At 52.1% G+C, this 24,079-nt stretch overlaps 1 protein-coding gene across 1 annotated transcript in view; it reads right to left on the reverse strand.

Moving 5' to 3' along the window:
- CNTFR (ciliary neurotrophic factor receptor) overlaps positions 1–24,079 on the reverse strand; it is a gene marked incomplete at both ends in the record, with an annotated part of 81,971 nt that overhangs the window by 36,056 nt on the left and 21,836 nt on the right. The window contains one exon of the mRNA XM_082301557.1: positions 19,229–19,459. Within this exon, the coding sequence (XP_082157683.1) occupies positions 19,229–19,459 (231 nt within the window). The remainder of the gene's footprint in view (positions 1–19,228; positions 19,460–24,079) is intronic.

Below are 24,079 nucleotides of genomic sequence, written 5' to 3' on the forward strand. Positions count from 1 at the left end.
TTGCTTGGCCAAAGCTCTTCCGTTGCAATTTTACTCTCTATTACCCCTCTTTTACTCTCTACTACCCTCCTCCTAGGACAAGCCAGCCCAGGACCACCAGTGGCCAGAAGTTAGTCATATAATTCCAGGCAAGGAGCTGGTCAAAGCAGCCAGTGGTTCAATTTTTGCTGGGAGATTAAGAAAAATGAGGAAATTAGGTGGGTTAGTGAAAATCTGAACCCAAGTGGTTTAGCTGGAGAGAATCCCAGCATTGTAAACTTGCCTCTAAGAGGGCTGGAAATATCTTTATCCCTGTTGCAGATGCTGTCTGACACCGTGTTCATACTACCACTGGCTGGGACTCACTGACAGCAAGGCTTGTGCAGCCCCAGACAGCTGGATTTTGACTGTGCTGCATCTCCGTTAGTTTTGTCCCATGTGGGGTTTTCCATGTAGAAATAAGCTCCTTGAGGGGCTGTGCAGAGCACAGGGGTGATGGTGAAGGGCTGCAGCACTGCACTGGGAGCTTCACATCTACAAGGAGGTCGCGCTGATTTGGAAAAAAGCCCCACACATGTCATTTACAGGGACATTAAACCTGAGTGACTGTCTTGGTGCAGAGTCTGAGTGCAAGCAGAGACTGTGGCACCACACAAAGCAATGGGGAGCTCCCAGCCACAGCTCCTGGCACCTGACCACTTCCATCAGCCATTCCAAGCAGGTGAGTTTGCTCATCTTGCCTTGTCCTCAGAGAGAAGCTAATGCTGATCAGGTGTGTAGTGCTCCCAGGACAGCCCAGTGGGCTGGATCAGGGCTGGATCCAGGATGGGCGGGTGTCTCCATTCACTGACTCTAATCCATGAATGTGCTGGATGGAGCCTTACACATGCTGCTGGATGCCAGAACCAGGCTGCAAGCTGGCCCCACAGAAGCTGTGTCCTCCCAGAGGGAGGGGCTGCTCCAGGTGGTTTGAATTCCCTGAGCAGCAAGTGACGAGATCTGGTAATGTGGATCCATCTTGGTGCAGCCCATGCTGTCTGTGCAGCAGGTCCAGCAGATGGTCTGCCCATATTCGATGGGAAAGCTGAAGGGCATGGGAGGTTTCCTCTGCAAAATGCCCAGTTCTCATGGAAGCACACAGATCAGGAGGAAACACACTAAAAACTCCACATACAAAAATCCCTGGAGTGGAGAAACCCTTCTGTTACGTGCTGAGACCTTTTCTATCTTGACAGCTTGGCTGTTATCTCGCATCGCATCTCCGTTTGCTGATAGCACATGATGACACAGCTCCATGTTGTGATGAGGGCAGCTGGGGTTGCAGGTGGCTGTACCCATGGCAGGAGAGCTACAGCCAGCGACAAGGAACTGCACAGGCCTGCCGCATTCCCTAACAACAAATCCATACCAATGGATTAGCTGTCTATGGAGACAGTTGGTAGCATTTCATCACCCCTTCACACCCCATTGATAAAAGAACTCCTGGTATGAGGGGTGGCCAAGAAACCGCTCTGCTCCTCTCCTCTCCCATGGACGAGCAGCTGAAGCTGTCCCCAGCTGACCTGAGACCCTTAGCCTTTGTGCTGTCCACCCAAACCGAGCATCCGCAGTGCAGTTAATCACTGCAAGCGTCGGGGCAGGAGACAGCCGAGGCCACTGAAGCCCAGCACAGTTCGATGACCCTGAGGAGGAATGCAGCTGACTCACACCATGGGAATCTGACCTCCACGGAGGCTGTGCAGCTGGCTGAGATCATGGATATGCATGTCCTGGCACTGTGGCTCCCAGCAGAGCTGCAAACAGTACCGCGTGCCCTTGTGGGTCACGGTGGGTCCAGCCTCTCACCTCACCACAGTGATGTTCTTTAGGCATCCCAGTGTGCGCTGCACATCGTGGCACAGTGCCTGCTTCCCTGTCCCTGTCCCTGCTCAGGAGCACGGGCAGCAGTCCTGGCTCTCTCCAGTATGATATTTCCAGCTAGGAAGTGCTCTGAGTGTGCCAGCTCTGCTGCCTCTGATTCTCCTCCAAGTGACCAACAGGGTACTGTTAGAGCTGCTGTTATGGTGATTTTTATTTAAATCAATATCTTCTGTGTTATCCCTGAAGCGCTCACTACTAATAACCTCTCATCCTCAAGCATGCCTTCAGTGGCGGTCAGCTTTGCTTTGCTCTGCGCAGAGCTATGAGCCCTCAGCACTTCTCTGCAATTCCGCCTCTGCCCATACCTGGGAGAGAGGCTGCTCCCACCCCAGGTGCAATTCAACCCCAGCAGCAGTCACAAATACCTACGGGACTCCCAGCTGGTATTTAAGTTTCCAGACATTGTGATGGGAGGAGAAAGCCCTGAAAAATCTCATTTCCAAAATACTTTTTTTTAAGTGCCAGCCCCATGTGGGATCTGATAAGGCAAATCCCAGAGTGTATGGGTTGAATAGCAGGTTTCAGGTCAAAAGCACGTGGCTTTTGAATCCCAACATTTATCATTACTGTTGCTGGAGAGAGTAGGGGTTTCTCTGTCTGGAGTTCCTCAGCGCAGAGCATGGAAGAAGTCTGGGTCACCTGGTCACCTACACCAGCAAAAAGAGGCAGGGGAACCCCCCAGGCTCTGATGCAGTCCTGCTAACCACACAGGGCACAAAGAAACACCCTGATTTACCAGCATCTCCAAATTAAAATAACAAATCCTTACCCATTTCATCTGAACACGTATAAGTCCTTTTCTACCATAGATGAAATTTTTGGGTACAAGCATGGCTCAGCCTGACAACCACAGCGTGACAAACCTGGGGCTGGGGACCTGCCAGGATGAGGCACAGTCCTGAGGTGACCAAACATGGATCCCCCATGGGCACATGCTGCAAAGCCAATCCTCACTGCCAAACACCGTGCCAGGGGTGCTGCAGACCCCTGTGGGAACGGCCGCCCAAAATAAAACACCAACCACCATCTCACTTCCTCTGTCTTCCCTGACCACCCTTCCCCAAATCTCTCCCCAACAGCTCCCCCCAGGCTGCAAAAGCCAAAACCAACAACAGGTGGAAAAAGTGAGGTGTAAACCCATCGTTGTGATGGCATATGGGCACATTATGGATTTCCCATGTCAAAATAATGGATCAGAACTCGTGCTGCCACCCTGGCTCCAGAAGGGCACCGCTGCTCCTGCCCATGGTTTATGTTCGATGAAACTGAGTTAGTAGCGTTTTTATCTGTCAATTAGGAGCCATGAAACAGTTATTAAATAGAGTCAGAGCCCTCCTTGCAGCTCTCCTGGGCAGTGCAGGAGACACATAACAGCCTGTAATGAAGCATTAAGCAGCAGCAGTTTTGTTTCTGATAGGATTGAAAATGATAAGCCAGCGAGGCATGGCCGGGTAGGGGGAGCAGGTCCCCGCCTCAGAGGACACATAGTAGCAGCTGCTATGGGGAAGTTCAAGACTGAAATTTCTGCCCCCTGCCCCAAATAAGGTCTCTGCAGGACTGCCATCAAGCTGCATCTGCTTGATGGGGGAAAAGGAAGGGCCTGAATTTAATTATCTGCTTTTCCTGGTGCAGCCCTAGATGATTACCATGGAGGCAGGAGGGCCTTCAGCTATGAACAGCAATGTTATCCCAGCCCCAAGGAGAAAAAAGGCTGGTTAAAACAAGTTTTAAGAGACAGGGACTGGACTGCTCATGGGGAGGGAGATAATACAGGCACAATCCACTTCTGGAGGTCATCAGAGTCCACAGAATGCCCTCCCTCTGCAGATGTAGATGCCCTATGGCATCTTTCAGTATGAAGCACCCAAGCAAGGTTAGGATGTCTACTTGACCTCAGGAACTATATGGCCAGGATTTGACACAGGGAAAGGCCCAAATTCTGGGTAGAGTGATGGTAGTCCTGGCATGGGAAGCATGGAAAGAGGCAGAGGTTCACAGTTCCAGTGCCAATGGACACATTTACCTGTCTCCTTCCCACCCTTGTGTCTCAGGGTTTGGTAAGCCCTTGCTGTGCCCTGTTAGCTCTGCAGCCACACTAGCCCCAGGGGGCTCAGAACAGCATTTTCTCACCCACCCACGGTTAGAGACCCACCACCTCCCCAGCCACTGCAGACAGGGCCTGTCTGCACCAAGGGACCACCCAAATGGGTACAAAGCAAACTGTCCTCTCAGCACCTTGCCCTGGGGAACACCACAGATCTGAATATGCCAAAGGCTTTCAGACATCTGTGGCTGCTTTGCAGCCTGTTTGTTCACAACAGAAACAGGACAACAACAGCAGGGGTTTTTTGCTTCTGGTGATTTTAAATGAAAAGTTGAGTTTTCAGTGCTTTTCCTTTTGGAGCTCCCTATGATTTAATTAAAAACCTCATCAGACCAAAATAAAATGAGCAAAATCTTGACCACAAGTGCTCAACTCTCAAACAATATACAACAAAAATTTTCATCTGGCTCTGACTTCCAGGGCATTTTTCCAAAGTTGCCAGTGAATAGCAAATCCCATTCATTTCTTCTTTCCGGGAAAACCACTCAGGAATCTGAAGATTAGCATCTCCCAGTGCAGTGGGGGCTCCTGCTAGCTCCTTCTCCAATTGCCACCCTTCAGGGAGCAGGAGGGAAATACACTGTGGTGTTAGGCTGGCTCACTACAAACCTACACCATCCACCCCTCTCTTCCCAGGGACTTTTCAGAGTTTCAGTGTTTGTAAGACACCAGGGGACTCCTGGACAGGTTGCACCATCACACCACTATGTCCTGAGTCCTGCCATCACAGTATTCCCATGGCACAGTCTTCAGTGCCTGGCCTCCAGGCTAAGCCCTGTCCTTCCCTTCCAGCCACAAAGAATGAGAGGGAGACCTCACCCTGGCAGAGATCTGAGCTCTTCCCGCATGGAAAAATGTAGCTATAGTAACGAATTGCTCAGGGCTGCAAGGCAGTGATGGACAGGTTTCAGCAAGGCAGAATGCTGGTGGAGAGGATGCTGTGAGAGGAGTATGGAGGGTACAGTGATGGGTACACTTCCCTAGGGAAAGAGCCTCCTCACACATCTCCTGTCCTGCTGCACACCCATGCCCTGGGCATGTACCACCAGCATGAGGCTCTCTAAACTTCACAAGTAGACACAGACTTGCTGGGTATTCACTGCTGCCAAGCCATCTCCAATGCCTTCACCTCACCAGGATGAAGGAGATGCCCAGAATATGGCTGAAGCACTTGTGCTGCCTCTCCAACCTGTCTGCAGAATAAAAGTGGGAAAGAACTTCAAACGGCAGGAGAAGCAACATCTGCTGTAAAAGCATAGGAACCCAGGAGACAGGAAAGGCACAGACCTGCGTCTGCTCACACCAGGTCCTCTGAACTGCAAGCTGCTTCCTTGAGACAATGCCACCTTGGCCCTTTCCCATCCATTGGGATGGATTGGTGCCCAGAGTAGGATTTCCATCTCTGCAACATGGTGGGATGCTCATGGCTGCAGACAGCAGGGGAGCCCCATGTCACCCAGGCTGAATTTCATCCCAGCTCCCACTGGGAGCTGTGTGCAAGCCCCTGGAGTGGTTCAGTAACACTGGAGCTGTCACACACAGCTGGACTGGGCTGCAGAAGGGAAGATGCAGCAGGAACAAGAGAAGTGGGAATCCCTGCTTGTTCTGGGTGTATGAGAGGTTTTCAGCTCCCTTCCCACCCTGACTGTGCCTGCAAGGTGGCCAGGATGCAAGGCCACTCTGGTTTGCTGAGGAGAGGCACATCAGTATCCAGTACACCAATGTCAAAACAGGGGGTAAGGAGCAACCCAAGTGGTTTTCCCTACTCTACCCCAAAGAGGATGCAAAATTAGGGCCAAAGGCAGCCCAGGGTCCTTGCAAAACACTTATCACCCTCACCTGGCTGGGAACCTTGGACTTTGCAGCCCTGAAGCAGTAGGATGTTTCCCTCACTGCACCTCTTCAGAACAGAAATAGAGGCCCCAGGTGCCCCTCAGGGATGAGTATTTGCTTTTGGAAAGCAGCCAAGTGGCTAAACCAGGCTGGAGCCTAGTGCTGGTGCCACAGAGCTGATCAGGCAAGAGACAAACCTGGAGCGGTGGCAAGGGCAGGAAGACCTGCGGGGGCTCTTTGCAGCTGTGGTGAAAGGGCTTTGCAAATGCCTCTATCCTAGTGTGAGCATCCTCCAGCTGGCAAGAGGGGCTGCAGGCTGACCTGCTGTCCCTGCCCGCTTTACACCCAGAAGGGATTCTGGGAGCGAGGGGAGGGAAGGTGGGCAACCCCTCCTCCTGCACCTCCCTAGCTTCCCTGAAATTTGCCCTAGAACAAACTTTCAGGGATTAGCACCAGCCACATCCTGGTGAGAACAATATTAAGGGATTATGAGATTAGAAATACCATTTATGCCTAGAGGAATAACTCTAATTCTTATCTGATTGTCTACAGATGTCAGCAATCAAAGCGCCTCTTTCATGCAAAGCAGGGAGCGCTGTTGGGGTGGTAAGTGAACATGACTTGGCCCCCTCCTAGCACAAGGAGCCAGCTTCTCCTGCTGATATGTGCCCCGGATCATGTTTGGCAGCAGCTGCTGGCGCATCAGTTCCTTTTTGGGGAAAAGCTGCTCATCAGGAGCCCTGTGCTGGGGCTGCATCCCCCTCCTCTTATGTCTCTGCTGGACTGTGCACCGAGGGTAAACTCAGCTGTGCCTGCTGCTTGCAGGTTGCTGGTGGAAAGCCTGGGGGAGTGGGTGCTGCTTTGCTCACAAGCAACACCACCCTGAAACTCCAGCTGCAAGCTCACCACAGCCCATTTGCCACCAGCTCCTCCTGCCCTGGGCTGTGTCTCCATGAACCATGTCAACACTAGGATGTGCAGGGTGCATGGCCCCCCTGAGTGATGCAAGGCTTTTCCTGCTCCCGGAGGCTCAGACAGCTTGAAAAAGAGACAAACTAATCAGGTCTGACCCCAAACCTGTGTGCTGCCCCACTGTACTCTCAGCATTTGCCTTATACCCTGTTTGAGGGGCTGGGATTGTTTGGGCTGGAGCATCACTGGCTTTGTGGCACAACTGCTCCTGGGTTGGCCAAGCACTTTGTGCCAGCTTGCCTGGGGAGGCAGCTCGTAATGGGGTGACCTGGGAGACTCTGCCCAGCCATTAAGGAAGGTAAGTGCTTCTGGGCATGCTGTGCCAAGCTCCTGTCTGCATGCTGGAGGCAGAGTTCGTGCCGTTTGATGGCACATTATCTCCATTCGGCTCCTCATCAAAAGCTCTCTGTCAATCCCTCCTTTGAAGGAGGGCTGTGAGAGCTTTCTGTCCTTCATGCTAATGCTTACATGACTATCTCCATCCTATCTCTCTTCTTCCTTCCCTTTCTCAGACCCAAGCCATCTCAACCCATTTTGTCCCATCTGCTTTTTCTGCCTTGCCTGTGCCTTGCAGACACCCCAGCACTTAGGCAACATTTCTCTCCTCCCAGCCAGGTGCAGGGCACACAGAAAGCCAAGGCATCATGGAGGTGGGATGGAGCAGGGTGAGGAGCACCCTAACTGGGGACATGCAGCATCCTCCAAACACCCCACATCCTCCTGTGCTGCAGGTTTTTCCTCGCAGCCCTGATCTGCACCACCAAACACCCGAGCCACATTATCCGATGAAAGAAACAGCAACCGCGCAGCTAAATCTGCAAGACAGGGATATGCACCTTCCTTAAGTCATTCACTTGAAGGCCATGGGAGAAAATTAGTTCATCTCACCTGACCTCCTGGGTTGCACAGGCCATTACGTCCCTCCATTACCCCTCTATTGAGCCCAATAACTCGTGTTTGACGGAACAATCTTTCAGCAAGGCAGCCAGCCTTGCTCTGCAGATAACAAGCGACAGAGGAGCCGACATGGCTTTTGGCAGTTTGTTCCAACGCTTAATCATTTTTTCTATTAAAAATACGAGCCTCATTTCTAATTCAAACGTGGTTGTGGCTCAGCTTCCAGTTATTGGCTCTAGTTCTGCCTTTGCTTGCTGGTTTACTACCCAGTACCTTCTCTGCTTGGAGGTAATTACCAAAAGGAGTCAAGGAATCTTTCCAGCTTCCCCTGAAGTCACTGAACAGACTATTTTAAGTCTTTCTCCTTTTGGCAGTTCCCCCTGGTCCCTTCACATCCTTTTTTACTCCCCTGTTTTCCCAGGGTCCTTCTCAAATAACTTCTTTGATAACATCACAGGAACGAAGCAAGGACCTAATATTGTCTTTCTTGTACATCTGCAGCACTTGGCAGAGCTGGCTCAATCTTGGATCCAAGAGTCCCCTTTTTGGCCAGTCTGTCCCAACACAAACTCACAATTTGGGGCACCTCCATCCTGGCACCCTCCTGCAGGAGCTGCCTTCTGTGCTCTCTGCAATTTTGCTTTTTCATCTTAATCAAGTCCTGGAGGTGTGTGGCAGCACAGACCTCACACTGCCACCATTCCTGGGCAACTGCTCTGCTCACTCCAAGTGGGAATCATCCCTGAGTTTTGCTGAGAGACAGGGAAGTAGGAGTAGGGGATGCTGCAAAATGATGCCTGCAACGACTGTGTCTCACAGTGTCTCACAGTGACTTTTTAATGCCCATGAAAAAGCCCACTGCTCTTTTCCACTTCTGGACAAAACCCATGATGGGCCGACACAGCAGTCCTCACACCACCACAGTAAAAATCACATCCATGAACACTGCTTTGGCAGCTAAAAAAGTGAGTGGTGCTTCCCCTCCTGAGCCTTTGAGGGTGATGGGAGCATTGTTGGTGTAGCTATGCTGCTCCAGCAAAGCAAGAGAGGTTTGCAAAGGCCATGTATCACCACTGACATTTGCAGCAAGGAACAGCCTGGTGCTCTTGCACAGAACAACCCAGCAGCGTAATCACACTTGCTTTGCATTCATATGAACAGCAGGACTGCCCACAGTACCAGCTCCTCCCTCCATGCTCTTTCCTCTAGGAATGTCGGGGTTTATGATTTGGACCTTAACTGGCCACTTAAGTCCAATGCTTCAGGTCAGCAGGAGACAGAGGAATTCCCGTCTCCCAAGAATTCATGATTCTGGGAGCAGAAAAAAGCAGAAGCAAACCCACATGCTGGCCAGGAGAGGGGGGAGGGATGGGAGGAAGGGCTGGATGAGGAGGCTGTGGCAAAAAGGGGAGGTTGTTCATGGCTGACACATCCAGCCCAGCTGCCTGTGAGCTGTCCCACTCCATGGTGTGAAGCAGGAACAAGCAGAACTGTGTGATCAGTGTGATGCTGCCCTGAGGTGGGCTGCAGCAGGCTGGAGTCCTGGCATTGGGGGTGTCCAACCTAGCACACCCCATTTGGAAAGCCTTGTAGGGTCAGGATGGTACTGAATCATCACAAAGGTTTTTAAGCCAAATTCTGTGGCTTCAGAAAATTCTTCCCCAATCCGTGTCTTAATTTCCCCTTCTGCCTTTTCCTTTAGACTCTGACATTTGTGTTTACTACCAGAATTGGGGAGGAATGGGAGGTAGCTTCTCTGTATCCCCAATGCAGCACTGGAGTCCATGTCCCTGGGTTTCAGAGACGGCAAGAAAGAAAGAGGAGGAAGAGGCTGGTGAGTCAAAACAGCCTTTTAGAGGGCAGCAGCACCTGGCTGGCAACTCAGGGAGGTCAGGCACAGAGGGAAGAGGAAGCAGCTTGGGTCATATAGACAGAACAGGGATGAACTCTGCACTGGAGGGCTGAGCAATTATTCCCCTAAAAAAGTGAGTGATACCACATCAACTGCAAAGACAAGAGATGACAAATTCCAGCTCATCCACCATACATACAACATATTTCACAGATCCCTGCTTCCAGCAGGCACTGGCTCAGACCAACACAGGTTGAACGGCATCCAGAAAGCAGCCAAAAGGCAGAGACCTGCTTGCAACACTCTGCTTTCCTCCCTGATCAAGAGGACAGGATGTAGCCATGACATGTGACAAGCCATGCCATGCAAGGCTGCTCCTTGGAACATGTGGAGCTGGTGCATGCTCAGTACAAAGCTAGTCACATTGTCCAGCTGTGGAGAGGAAGAACATCCAGGGTTGGGAATGCTCTAAACAAGACAGCCCAACGTGAGCAAAAATGCAGCACCAAGGTCTGAGCTACAGCTCCAAACCTCCTCACAATTTCTTGGCGTGGACCCATTGAGTGATCTCCTGTCCACCAGAGGTGAACCTACTCTTCCTACACACCCTACACACCCTACACTTCCTACACACTCAGCCACACAGGACATCGAGTTTCCCTGTGAACCTGACTGTGGCCCAGTCTGGTTTTGTGATCACTCTCCTCCACGTCTCCCATCTGGGGCAAACAGCAGCGCTGGGGAGCCACTGCTGGTCCCTGCTGACACAAGGTTCTGTGCACACACTGCTGGACTCTGCTCTTCATGTCCCCAGAGCAAGACCAAATTTCCCCATGTGGCTTGGCACACTGGCTTATCTTTGATCACTTGCTTTTGACAAACACCCCTCTCCCTCCCCTGAATCACCAGCAGCCAGGCTGCCCAGGCTGGTACCCTGTGAGCTGGTGGAGAGAGGGGCACAGAGCCTGACATTAGCTGTGCGCGGCAGTCTGTGTATGGCTCCCGTCAGCACAGAGAAGACCATCCTGGAGAGAAAACAAGCAGCCGTCACCCTAGGGATGGTATCATAAACCATTTTAATAAGGCATTTTTCTCCCCCTCCCCACCACCCTAACTCATGCGAACACTGCCTTGTTCAGTTGGCAGAAAATGATAAAGACCCCCAGGGAGTGCAGGAGGGGGAGAAAAGGGACATCTGTTTAGAGCATTTCTACTGCATGGCTCTCCCAGGCTATTTCTATCTCTTCTTGTCAAAATTTATCAACTGCGTAATTGTTTAAACAGCATTAAAGTGCTTGGAGCAAGAGCAACTGGAAACTGTCCTGCAGTTGCCTCTGGTACTGATGCTGACAGCTCAGGAAGGGACTGGGGAGAGAAGGGATCCATTGGGCATGGGAATCCTCTGACTCCTTTTCCGGGGGGGTGACACCACCCTGTCCTGCTAACGGGAGGAAAATAATCTCACTTTATCCTGGTGTGCTTCCCTGCTTTCCAGGCCCAAAGCTCTGCTCCTTCTCCTCTGCTCCCTCTCCTGACCTGCTGTTAGCACACATTTAGTCTGCTAAATTATTTACAGCAGACGCAGCGGCTTGGGAAACCACAGCTAATGACAATGTCATTCATGCTGAAATACCCTGGACCTTGCCCTGACCCTGCTAAGCCCTTGGCTGGCACCTCCCTGCCTGCCTGGGCCCCACCGTCATTCCCAGCCACCTCCAGAAGTTTCAGAGAGAGATGGAAAAGCTTTGGATATTGGGAAAAGATGAGACTTTGCTGCTGCCTGCCATCTCTTCTCCTTCAGATATGAGGGATGTGGCTACAGAGGATCACTGTGGGGTCTTCCCACCCCTGGTGAATGGTCTTCCCATGCCTGGCCTGGGTCCCTGCAAACATGGGCACATGTGGGCAGTGACAGGCAAGAGTTATGCCCTGTGCTGGTGACACTGGTGGGGTTTCTTCTTTCAGCACCTTCTGGGAAGCAAACAGTAATCTTATATAAGTACCAGAGGCGTTTGGAGCTGTGGTGGAGAAAGGAAAACAGCATTCACATGTGGAGCATCCACCCCGTTGCTCACTGCCCCATGGCTGCAGCGACAGGGGGTGGCTGTATCCCAGCCTGTTCTTCCCTTCCCAGGACCCTGAAAGCTGAAGACACATTGCTGGTGAGCGGCAGGAAGCTTGCACCAAATATTTTGACAAGGGGCACTTAGGAGCAGCTCAGATAAAATCCTTCCTGGAGCAGAGGCCAGTGCAAACAGAGAACCAGTGTGTGTCCCCTCCAGTCCCCAAAGCAGTCACCGTCCCCACCCACCCATGGCCACCCTCCCCCAGCCAAGGAGGGTTTGTCTTCTCAGCCCTAGGCATCCCTAATTCCTGGCACTGAAGAGCAAGGGCTGTGGGAAGCTGTTTAGACTGGACTTGGGATTCTTTAATTATGGAGCTGTTTTTGTCATGTTAGGCAGGATAAACAAATCTCAGGAGAGCAGAAGGAGGCTGTGCTGCCATCCACCCTGGACATGGGATGGTGCTGCATGCAGCCTTCAGTAGCTGTGCTAGGCAAGGATGGGGAGGGTATTCCGGGAAGCTGCCAAGCCCCAAAGCCCTTTTTCCTTTTCTCCTCCAGCCCGGCAGCTGGAACCGGGCTCCCTCTCAGTCCTATCCCATCAGCTTATTCCCAGCCCAGCTGCAGGAGAGGATGCACAGTGAGCCTCTGGGGCTCATTTCACACATAGGTCCAAAGCTCAGGATCTCACATTCACTAAGAGGGTTCTTGCATCTTAAGCAGCCTCTCTCATGGACACTCCATCCCTGGCTCTGGCTGGTCACCGGCAACCCTGGAACTCTGACACTGGAGGAGGATGGCAAGGGAGTGACCACGTTCTCCCCTTCTCAGTACCCTTGTGCTGCATGATGCTCCTGCCATGACTCTGGTGGAGCCATGAGCTCCCTGTAGCACCCAACAAAACACGGGCTCGGCGGTCAGTAGAGTCGAGTGTGGGGCCACATCCCTTCAGGCTGGTCACACTGGCCACCTCCTGGGCATGCTCTCCCTCAGACAGCATTGGCAAGGCCAGGACAGAGCTGCTGGTGCTGCTGTCCCGAGCCGTGGCTACTCATAAATGCCACGTGATGCTCTGCTGGCCCCACCACTGCATGTTCCTCGCCATCCCCAACTCCCCTGCGGGAAGGGGCGAGCCGTAAGGATGGGAGAGGGGATATTTTTATTGTTTCTGACACTGGCTGCCCCAGATTATCATGTTTTACGTAGCGAGCCAAGGAAGCATCACTCTGCTATGCTGCAGCTGGGCTGGCTGCCCAGCCCAGCGAGGGGAAGGCGGAGAGGAGCAGCAGGGCGCGGGTGTGAGCGTATGAGTGTGTGCACACGTGGGCCACGGGGCACGGCTTCATTCAGCCCTTCCCGCTGCGGCATGCAGCCTGCAGCCCCCCGAACGGGGCGGAAGGGTTGCCTGCTGCCTGCAAACGTGTTTGTTTTTCTAGTCCGGCTCCTAATTCGATTAGGACTAATTGCATTTGAGAGCGTGGTGGGGTTTTTGGGTGGGTTTTTTTGGCTTTCTCCTTAAAGAGCCGGGATAATAATTTGCATACTGTTACCCGGTACGCCTTTCCAGCTCTCAGCCGGGCCAAGACCCGAAATCTGGTCGCAGGCAGCACAACTCATCCATTGAATTTTCCCAGCCATGAAAAAACAGCACAACATGGGAAGGCCTGCACACCTTGTGAAATAAAGCCAAATTTCAATAAACGAAGCATTCCTGCAAGCTTGTTGACACTCCCTTTCTGCAGCTCTCAGGAATCGTGGGGGTGATGCCTGACTGTGAATCACCCCAGGACCACTGCACCTACCCAGCCCCCAGTGCTGCTGGCACATGGGGGAAAAAAACCCCTCCACAGTAATGAACCCAACAGCCCTGGGGTGCATCTCCTGATTCTGGAATACCAGCAGCCATTTAAATTTATTAGCTCCACCCTTTGGTCCATGTTCATGTCCATTAACATGTAGGTTTGGTCCATGTTAATGTAGTCCTGCCTCAAGCAGTGCTTGGGCACAGCCTTGGGGTTCCCCATGTGCAGGACCATCCCCAAAGGGCAGGAGCACACTGGGAGGGTGAAAGGGATGAATCCAATGGGCAGGTGCTGTTCCCTGCCAGCTGGCCCTGGTATGAGGGAATGGTCGCAGTCATGTTTAACTTGTTGCTCCTGAAATAGCCTAAGTTTACATTGCCATGGGAAGGGATTGGAAGAGTTCAGAGGGGAAAAATCCATAAAAAGGGCTTTTTTAAAAAAAACCAACCAAGCTCTGGATCACAGATTGCTGGATGACAGATCGCTGGACACAAGCAAGGAACCATCTGCATACATTGACCCCAAGCCCATGCTTCTTCCTCAGCATCCAAGTAGGAGCACCAGCCTGACCAGAGGCACCCTGATCTGAGGCAGAGGCATCTTCACAACTGGCTGCCAGAGCCAGCCAAACTTCTGTTCTCCCAAGCTGGCATGTCATCAGTGCCCTTCGGCAGTTTTTTCCACCCAACCAACCCATGGAAGCAGGTGGGCACACACCAGTCCCTAGCACTGCCTTCCTCCACTGTTTAGCCAGTGCCCGTCACGGGATGCTCATGCCTGCCCTGGTGGAGCCAGAGGTGCACGTCTTACATGGAGAGGTTACTACCTCCTTGTTTTGCTTCTTTATTTTGGATAGGTGAAACAGAAAAAATGTTTTAAAAATAACAACAAAAATAGATGCAGACTTGTAGTACAGCCCTCTGGTTGCAGCTGGAGCCCAGCTGGGAGGAAAAAGACTTCTAAGGCAGAGAAAAGGGAGGCTCTGATTATTTATTAGTGGCCGATGTTTGATTGCTTGCTAATCAGTCCAGAGAACACTCAGGCTCTCCTGGCCTCCCCGCTCACATGTGGTTCCTGTTGCTTTGCCCCTTCCCCCCTCCCTCTCTCTGGTTTTGCTTTGTTTGTTTTTCTGTTAATTTGGTTGTTTTTTCCATGTCATTTTCTGTCAAACCGCATGTTTTTTCCTCTTTCTCTCGCCAGCCGCTGCAGTGACAGACATGGAGGAAGCAGGCTAGCCTGGGACTGCTTGTACTCTGCCAGTCCCTTTCCCACATCCATGGCCTGGGAGGCAGCAATGCCCCTGGGACTGGCACCAGGCTACAAGACGCTAGGCCACCACTGCGGCATGGAAGACGACTCCCCTGCCTGCATCCCGATCTGTGCCCCTGCTGCTGGAGGGGATTCTGCTGTATTTCCTCTCCCATGCAGACCCCATCCCTGCTTGCACTCCACCCTGTCAGGCTGCAGCCTTTTTGGGCAGCAGGATCAATGATGAGGGTCAGATGGATGTCCGCCAGGGCTTGGGCATCCCCAAAGCAGGACGGAAGGGCAAACGGGCAGAGGTGCTGGGCCAGGATAGAGATAAGGAGGTTAGAAAGGGACAGAGGGATGGGAGTGGAAGGAGGGTGCCTGCCCTGGCTGCCTCCCTCTCGCCCTCCCTTCTTTGCACACAAGGCCTCCCCACTCCCATGTGCGCTCTCCGGCTTCTGGCAGCCTTTCCGACGCGCGTTTCCACTCCTCTCTGGCCCATTAGCAGTATTTTTATAACATTCTGTAACGCACAGAGCCGTGTGCCAAACCTCAAGAGTGCATTATTTCCCAACGTCACTGTTATATCCACCCCCGGGCCCTCCGGCTGCGTGTTTCCAAATGCAGAGCTGTGGCTTGTGGGGGCATCCAGGAGCCCGGCACCACACTCCCGTTACCCAGAGCCTTGCCCTCCCTCCTGGCCTGCTCCTGGTGCTCAGCCCTGGGCTCAGGCCAGGGATGCCTGGTGTGTCAAAAGACCTGGATCCATGTCCTGCTTCTGGCCACAGTTGGGCATCTGCTGTTCTGAGGCTGCAGGGCAGGTGATCACTGGACATAAACACCTGGTTGCTCTCCTGTGCTTCACCTCACACTCCCCTGCCTGAAAAAAGGGGCAGACCAACAAATCACTGCTCAAAGTGCCCTGGAAGAGGTTTCCCCTGGAAAAGTGCCAGCTTCCCCCAGGCCAGTTTGTGCTGAGGATTCACACCTTGTAGGTGGCTGATCTGGGACCTTTAGCGATAGACAAGCCTGTGGGCCCTTCCTTCTCGCCATCCCTGGATGCACACTGTCCCACTGCATGTGCACCAGTGTTCCCATTTCTGCAGTGGGCAAGACAGCCCAGCTACCCCCAGCCTCTGCAGGGTGTTGCTGGGCTCTGAGCCACATCCCCCATGATGTGGACCTAGGTGTCAAACTCTTCTCAAGGACCAGATGAGCTACCTGTGTCCTCCCTCCCGCCTGCTGAGCCACATTTATGAGACACCTTCACACACTTGTGCCGCCACCATTATGTAGCATCCTGGCCCCTTCAGCATTAAATCCTCACCCCAGATATCCTCTTGTCCCTCCATAGCCACTGGCATATCTAACCAAAGCTCCGTGCTCCTTGTGGGCCAGAGCCATTACAGATAACACCACTGAGAGTGGCTCAAATGCAGTCCAAACCTGGTGCTGAAGCTTCCCCATCCCTTCCAGGAGCTCCCCCTTTCAGCACAATCTGATCCCCTGTAGCTATTTCCTAAGCTGTGTTCCAATTCTCATACTAATCCACATTTTCTCTGGTTTAACTCATAATTTCCCATGTGGCATCATAGCAAATACTTCACTGAAGTCAAGACAGATTACACTGACCGCATTTCTGGGCTTAAAAAACTGGTTCCCTTATCAAAGAGAGCTATCAGGTTAATCTGCTGTGATATATCCCTGGCAAGCCCCCCTTGTGTTTTTTTCCCATTTTCCATTTGTCTCCACGTCTTTAATTGCTCCCTCTTCCAAGTGCACCCCACGGCCCCACTGTGCTATGGGGTCAGGCTGTCTGATCAGGACTTTTCCTTCTGTCAGGCATAGGAGACACGTCGCACTGGGTACCACCACTGACCTCTCAGCTGCTAATGAGCCTTGCTAATGAACAGATGTCCTCACATGGGGATGAGGTTCTCCCCAAGCCTTCAGGGCATTGTCTTCTTTGACGGTGCCTCCACAACAGTGGATCATCTCCACATTTTATGCTCCCTCCTCTCCCTTAGCCTGTGCTGCCCTTGCTCTCAGCATCACTCAGACCCGGTGGGGTTCATCTGGTATCGGGCTCTGCCGAGCTTACTTTTAATCTCCCCTGAAACCTGTCTGCAGAACCAGCTCTGCTCTTCTCTCCTCGTTTGCTCTGCATTTATATGGCTAACCCGCCTTTTCATTTCCTCTGCAAGGTCTTGCTCAGCTTGACTTCTGGCAGGTCTCCCTTTATCCCTGTGCTCGCTGACCCCCACGCCAGAGCTTGCTTTGCTAATTGACACCCTTTCCTGGTCCTCGACCCTTCTCTGCTCCCTCTCCACATCCTTCCTCTGGTGTTGTATGCTCAGGAGCACCCCTGCATTGCCTGGGGGCCACATTCCAGGTACCATCATTTATTTAATGAGATCCCCAGCACTTCTCCACGTGCAGCCCCAGCCTCTCACTCTCGCTGCAGTTGTCTTTCTTGTTGCCCCAGTAAAAGAGAAAAATGCAGGCACAGGCCTGTTTTCATTTAATTTCCCATGCAATTGAAATGAAATGAGTCCAAGATCCCTCAAATCCCAGGTTTGGGCTCCCAATGCACTCAGCTGCAGCAGCGATGCTACCACAGGGCCATGCTGCAGATCTCCCTCGAGTCACCCTTCTCCATCTACATGCCCAAGCCCATCTCCATTCCCTCCTGGGATGCTCCCAAACCCACTACTTCGCGTGAGTCCACACACCTCCAGGGAATCAATCAATCATGCCCAGCAGAGCCAGGACATTTGGGGTGGGGTGGGGGAGGCAGGGGCTGGGGGTGCAGTGCTGGGAAAAGAAACCCTGCAGAGAACATTAAATTACAATCCAGCCAATTAAATTAATTACCACTAAAAGCGTCTCACCTGATTAGTTCCTTGCACAGTTAATTGTGTTAACAACACCAGACATGTGTTTATTTATTTGTCACCCTCTCTCCTGGGACCCAGCAGTGTGCAACTGGGTTTCTCAGCTGCCCAGCGCTCAGGGGGCTGTGAGTCTCCAGCAAGTGGGAACACAGTAATAGAAAACAGCAGGATTTGGGCTCTAATGCTGAGCAATTCCCACGGGTCCCTGAGTGGATTGACAGGGATTACTATTAGCGAGCTGCTTAGTAGACGGAAGAGCCATTGCAAAATCACGGTGATGCCACAGCTGCAGAGGAGGTGGCTGGAGGCTGCAAACCTCTCCCTACTCCCCGTTTCCTGCAGACCTGGGCTGCAGCCCTCTGTGCACTGGCACAGCCTGGGACCTCTCCGTAGATGGGATCTGGTGAGCACATGCCCAAGCAAAGGAGCTGCAGAGCCTCCCTCTGCTGCTGCCTGCACCAGATCCAGCTCCTGCCTTTTCCAGCTCTGAACTAGCTGTGAACACCTCCTGACCAGACAATGCAGCTAAAAAGCCCCTGACTCATTTGCTAGGCAGCAGCAGTGGCCATTTTGCCTGTCATACTCCCAACCCCCACACCTGCTCACTTACCCTGTGCTGACTGCTTCCCCTCACCTGCTTCTCATATCACCTACCAGCTCCTTCCAGCACCCCTTCTTGTTGGCCGACACACCAGGATCCATCCCACATGACCCTAAATGAGTTGGACACTGAACAACATTGCTAAAATTCAAATCCCTCCTCCAGGTGCAGTGAACCCCTCATGCCTTATTTTCAGGGCTTACACAGACCCTCCTGTGACCCTCTGTCCCTGGACCATGGCCTAGGATGGAAACACCACCCTGGCTCTGACGCAAGGTGCAAAAGGTGAGATAAGGAGTAGAGGAAAGCTCTGCTGTGTCTTCCAAACCTGGGAACATAACACCCACCTACAAACACCATGACACATCCCTGGATGGTGGAGCTCCCAGCTGGTGCATCACAGTTACCATCCTGCAGCCGGCTAAGCCGGCTGGTGCTCCCAGACACCCACGGCTGCCAGTTGGATACGCCGTGCTGCAAAACACACAGTTGCTATCAGCTGTACAAACACAGCAGCCCTCAAAACACACAGCTGCTATCAGCTCTCAGCATCATGTGAAATATAGCACAACTCTTATCTCCCATGCTGAGGCCTGTGAATCGGCACATCCCGCGTCGAATGCAAAATGCTGAGGGACAAGCAGCTGTCCTCCAGCACGCCTGTGCAAACCCAGGGATCACCAACACTTTTTGGTTGCTCCTCTGAAACAACCACACTGCAGTAATGCCAGCCGGGGCTTGTCCTTGCTGACTGCAATCCTCTTTGACTGCATTTTCCATCTACAGAGATGGTTTCTGTGGCACAAGGCTGGATGGAGAAGCTACATCCCTTCTCAAATTATTCCTGAGGCACCATTTAATTTACTGGCTTTGATCCAAGGCTTGGGGCAGAGTGGCTGATTCCAGCAGGGATTAGTATGCCATGAGGACCTCATATGGTGGTGTGCAGCTGACAACCCTATGTATGGAAAGTAGAGGGGTTGGCATGGCAGGAGAGGGGGCTGTGAGGAGTCAATATGGGAGCAGTGACTGCCCCCCTCCACGTGACATGCTGGGGTACTCACTTCCCACCTTCAGGTAGGTCTGGTATTTGAGGTGCCAGGAGGAGCCCTCATAGCAGGAATACTGGCCACTCTGTGACAGGTCAACATTCTTCAGGATCAGGTAGGACCCATTCAGGTGGGACTCATCGATGTCAGTGCCGTTGGCTGTCCAGGTCACGGCTGCATCCCAGTCCATGGAGCCACACTTCATGGTCACGTCCGCACCTACGCGCTCGTACTGGGTGTGGCTGTCTGTGGGAAGGAAGAGGAGAAAAACAGGTGAGCTCAGAGCCTCTCAGCACAGCTGCCTTGGAAATAAGATATTACCATCCCATCCATTAAGTAAGAGAAGGATTGAGGCGTGGACTGACACTGTTGTTGGCCAGGGAAGTCCAAGTTCTTCTCCTGTCCCCAGTCATGATTTATTTTAGGCTAGAGTGGACAAGTGATCAAATACCAGGGGATCAGTATTCGTGGACCACCTTCACCCACAGGATGGTTTCCTCTCACCTTCGCTATGGAGAACACATGTCAGGGGTGCAAGTATGCGTCACCAGCCGAACACCTCACAGCACAGCCAGGCACACAACACATTGCCAGTCCTATATCTAGGTGACTTGTTGCAGGACAAAAATCAAACACACGCATCAGAAACTCCCATCAGAGATACAACAGAGCCCCAGGACTTGCCACCAGCAAACTCCACGTATTTACTAGCACAGATGGGAAGCAGGTAACTCTCCCTGCAATTCCCTATCCAGGAAAGCAGATAGGAGGATTGCAACCTAACCATGCTGTGGAAAGGCACAGCTGCTTGGTGCATGCAGTGCTGTTTGTCTCTCTGTCTGGGTTTTCTTTTCTTTCCACAATAACATGATGCCTTGCTGAGCTGTTTGATGTAGCAGCTCACGAGTGGGGCAACACAGCTCATTGGGCACCAGCTGCCTAATTGAATTTTGTCAGGTTTCTGGACAGGAGCTGGAGCTGACATTCATTAATGATCCTTAGCAACTGAATATTTCCCGTGTTGCTACACTTGGCTGTGCTGAGCTGCATGCGGCAAGGATAAAACCATGTGAGTGTGTGTGCGTGACACAGGGTGAAGCAGCATGGGAGGATGAATGGGGATGAGGTTCCTTCAAGGCTTCATCAAACCTTTGTGCACAGACAAGGGTGGTTCAGTTCTCAAAATTCTCTTGGGCTTCAAAACCACGTTTGACAAAGTGCCTTCCAAGGAAACTAAGCAGCCCTGACACATGGGGAAAGTCCTTGCGAGGATTTATAGCAGCTAAAGTCACGAGACCAAAGCTGTCAAATACAGCAGTAGAAGATGTCACTGCTGAAACGACATCTCAAACCCAAAATGGAAAGCACCGTAACCCGAAAGCCATGAACAAACCTGTCCCCCTGCTGTTTAGGAGCACAGCACCACTGGAAGCAGGGCAGAGGAAGGAAACTGGAACAGCTAAGGTTGGAAACAGATCCCATGTAAGGATGGTTTAGTAGACTCAAATCTTTCACCCATAAAAGGAGACAACCAAGCAAAGATGTGACAGACACCTTAGCAATGGCGAGTGACATGAAGAGGACAAATAGAGAAGGACAGCTTGCTCTTTCTCCTAATAAAATAAGGGGGAGCAAAACAAGCAAAAGAAAGTGGTCTTTTTTTGCACAAATTGTGATTAAATTACAGAAATCTATGTCCCTCAGATGCTGTTGATGTCAGCACTGAAGGCGAGAACAATGAGTAAATTAATCCATAGCACAAGACATGACCTAAAACACTGAGCTGCCCAGTGAGCCTTGGGAGACTGCAAGCAGCTGATGGTGGAGACAGATGGGAGAAGTACCTCCAAGGCTTCCCTCTCTTTTCTCCCTCTCCAGATGTCAGCTCTTGGGTCCCATTGATAGGTGGAACCACATGGGCACGATCCAGCCATTCCTTGTGTCTAAGCCCACATCCTGATCCCATCTGCAAAGCTGGCTCTGGATGTGTGCCTGGCAGGTCTCAGCCCTCCTGCAGATAGTCTGTCAGGACACCTGCTCCTGAGAGGAACAGAGCAACTTTGGGGATGTTACCCCTGCTGGGAAAGGGGGTGCTAAGGACAGGGGCAGACTGGTTTGTAGTGAGTAAGATGCTGATGGAATGCGTCAGGACCATTTGTGACATTAGCCAAGGATGGAGACCTTTGGGAAACTGTGCTAATCAGAAAAGTGTATTTCAAGGGTCTTAAAAAAGCTGGGAGCATTTACTGAAAGGCAGAAAGAGGGAAGAACATCTAAGATGAAGCATCTGTGTGAGGAGGGGTAGCTGGAATAGGAGCAGATAGACAGATAGGCAGAAGTGGAAGGAGACAGTGGGTGGATGGATGGATGGATGGATGGATGGATGGATGGATGGATGGATGGATGGATGGATGTGTGTGTGTAACCACAGACAGATGGACAGCAGGCTGGATGGGCACAGATGGGATGGAGGGAAGGAGGGATGGAAGGACAATGAATGGGAGCGGTGCTGGGTGGATGGCTGGCTATTCGAATGGCTCTGGAGGTGGATGGATGGTTGGATGATGAATGGATGGACACACAGATGACTAGGCACATGTGTAGATGGACAAATACAGATATCAGAGTTTCAGTAAGAATTCAATCATTTTACTGAAGTTCTCCTCTAGTTTCTTTTATTGCATAAGGTAAAGAGGTTTTGTCTTCCCATTTCCTGCTGGCTCACATGTGACCATTGACAATCTTGTCCTTACACTGGGAATCCTGCTTGGCATAGACACTGAAGACATTGCACCACCCACCAGCCTGGCATGGAGAAAGGCTCAGTGCAGTGATGGACCCACAGACCTGTCTCCTTCACCTGGCTCCTGCCTGCCTGATGCCTATTCCCAAAGGATTGAGATGGGGGAAAGCTCTGGGATGCTCATCTCTACCTCTCAGGACTGTGGCTGAGAGCTTATCTGTAACTAGTGGCTGAAGGACTAAGTTGGGAAGGAAAAAAGTCACCTTGAGTTATTTCCTGTTTGTCCTTAAAATGGTGCAAACACACTGGCATTCATCCAGAAGGGCTGAGGGAGCCATTCCTGGAAGACAGGTCTTTGAAAGTGATGCTCCTTTCCAAGGCAATGATTTAAGGTTCCTGATGAAGGAGAAACCCTAAACACAGCTTCAGAGGAGGCATTTCTCCCAGCAGAGTTTGCTGATGATCTTACTGGAGCAGAGACAGGTCCTCATGTCCTCCCTTGTTCCATGCCAGACGTGGGAGTCCCACCCAACCACAGTGATATGCACATGTGTGGCAGCCCCTTTGGGAAGGGGCACCATGGGGACAGCTCCCCTGGAATGCTGGAGCAGCCCTGTCCTGCATTGAGAACACCAGTTCTGCTTTAGGATGGGGATGGGCAGGGGCGACCAGAGCTCTACTGGGACCCTCCACTTGCTGCAGGCTGGGAGTGGGCCGGAGCCCCTCCAGCCCACTCAGAGCTCCATTGCTCCCTTGAACAGGGAGGAAAGGGTGGTTTGTCCACACTCCTGGTCACTGGTTACACATGGGATCAGTGACCACAATGGTGCCTGTGCTGCAGGGCCAGCCCTTTTGCATGGACATCAGCTGGTGACATGGATGGTTGAGGGCTGCAGCTTGGAAGATTTGAGCTGGACATGGGCAATGATCTTTTCTCCTGGAGAGTAACAGGGTACTGGGACAGGTACCCACAGAGAGGAAGGATCCTCATCCATGGGGTTTGTCAGGGCTCTGTTGACAAAGGCATGGCTGATCTGGTCTTCTGCTGAGGACAGACCTTTTCCAAGTGGAACACTGGACTAGACACTTCCAAAGGTTCCTTCCCAGCAACACAGATGTGATCAGTGGCTAGAATTGACACCTCAAGATGCTGTCCTATCCCTACACCACCCTGCTTCTCCAAAGTGTGCTGCCTTTTGTGGTGGCTGGTTAGCCTGTGGCATAACAGAGTGCTCGGTAAGACAGTCCCTATTACAGAGAGCTCTGCAGGTCAGGGTGAGAAAAGAAGCCTCTCCTAGGATACTTTGTCCTGTTACGGTAATCTACCCCCGTTCTGCTTCCCCAGTTGGCTGTTGGCCGCTCCGCCTCCTCGCTACCATGTATGTTCCATGCCATAGAAAGTTCTCCACTCCAGGTTGCCCCCATTGGCCTCTGCCCCTCGCCACTCCCCCAGAGCTCCCCCACTGGTCCCCATTCCCTAGTCCCGCCTTTGTACCGCCCCCGTGCCCTCACACCATTGGTTCCTGGTGCTAGCCCCACTCCCGTACTTAGACCTGAGTTCTGCATTGTTCTGCGTCTGTTGCCTCTGGAGCCCTTCGCAGTGTAGCAGCAACAAGCTGCTCCTGTGGAACTCTATGTGAAGACCCTTCCTGTATTTTTGCTGCCGACTTCTATTACTGAAGCTCTCCGTGCGTTTGTGTGTGCGCGCGTGTGTGAGCGTATGCCCCTGATCCTGCTGAGCGGCTTCGCTTTGGAGACACCTTTAAGAGATCGCTACACCCCGCGCTTGGGCACAGAAGCCACAGAGCCAGAGCGATAGCCATAGCCTTTTGGGTCAAGTGACATCACAAGGCTGTGATGTCATCATAGAGGGGCTGTGTTGCTGCACCCAACCAGCAACATGCCTCTCAGCATCCAAGCCTGCCAAGGGCCACATCCTCTGTCAGGCACAACATGGCCTATGACTTGAAGTCCCAGACCTAGAAAGGAGCCAATCATGATGCATAATGGGGGCAGAAATTACATCTTACCCACAGCTCTGCAAAACTGCAGTGGGGGGAAGATGGGAGCCAGTTGTGGGATAAACACACACAGCTTCCAGCAATGAACCTGGGGCAGCTTGG

The sequence above is a fragment of the Coloeus monedula genome (genome assembly GCF_965178545.1).
Source record: "Coloeus monedula genome assembly, chromosome: Z".
NCBI classification, from domain to species: Eukaryota; Metazoa; Chordata; class Aves; order Passeriformes; family Corvidae; genus Coloeus; species Coloeus monedula.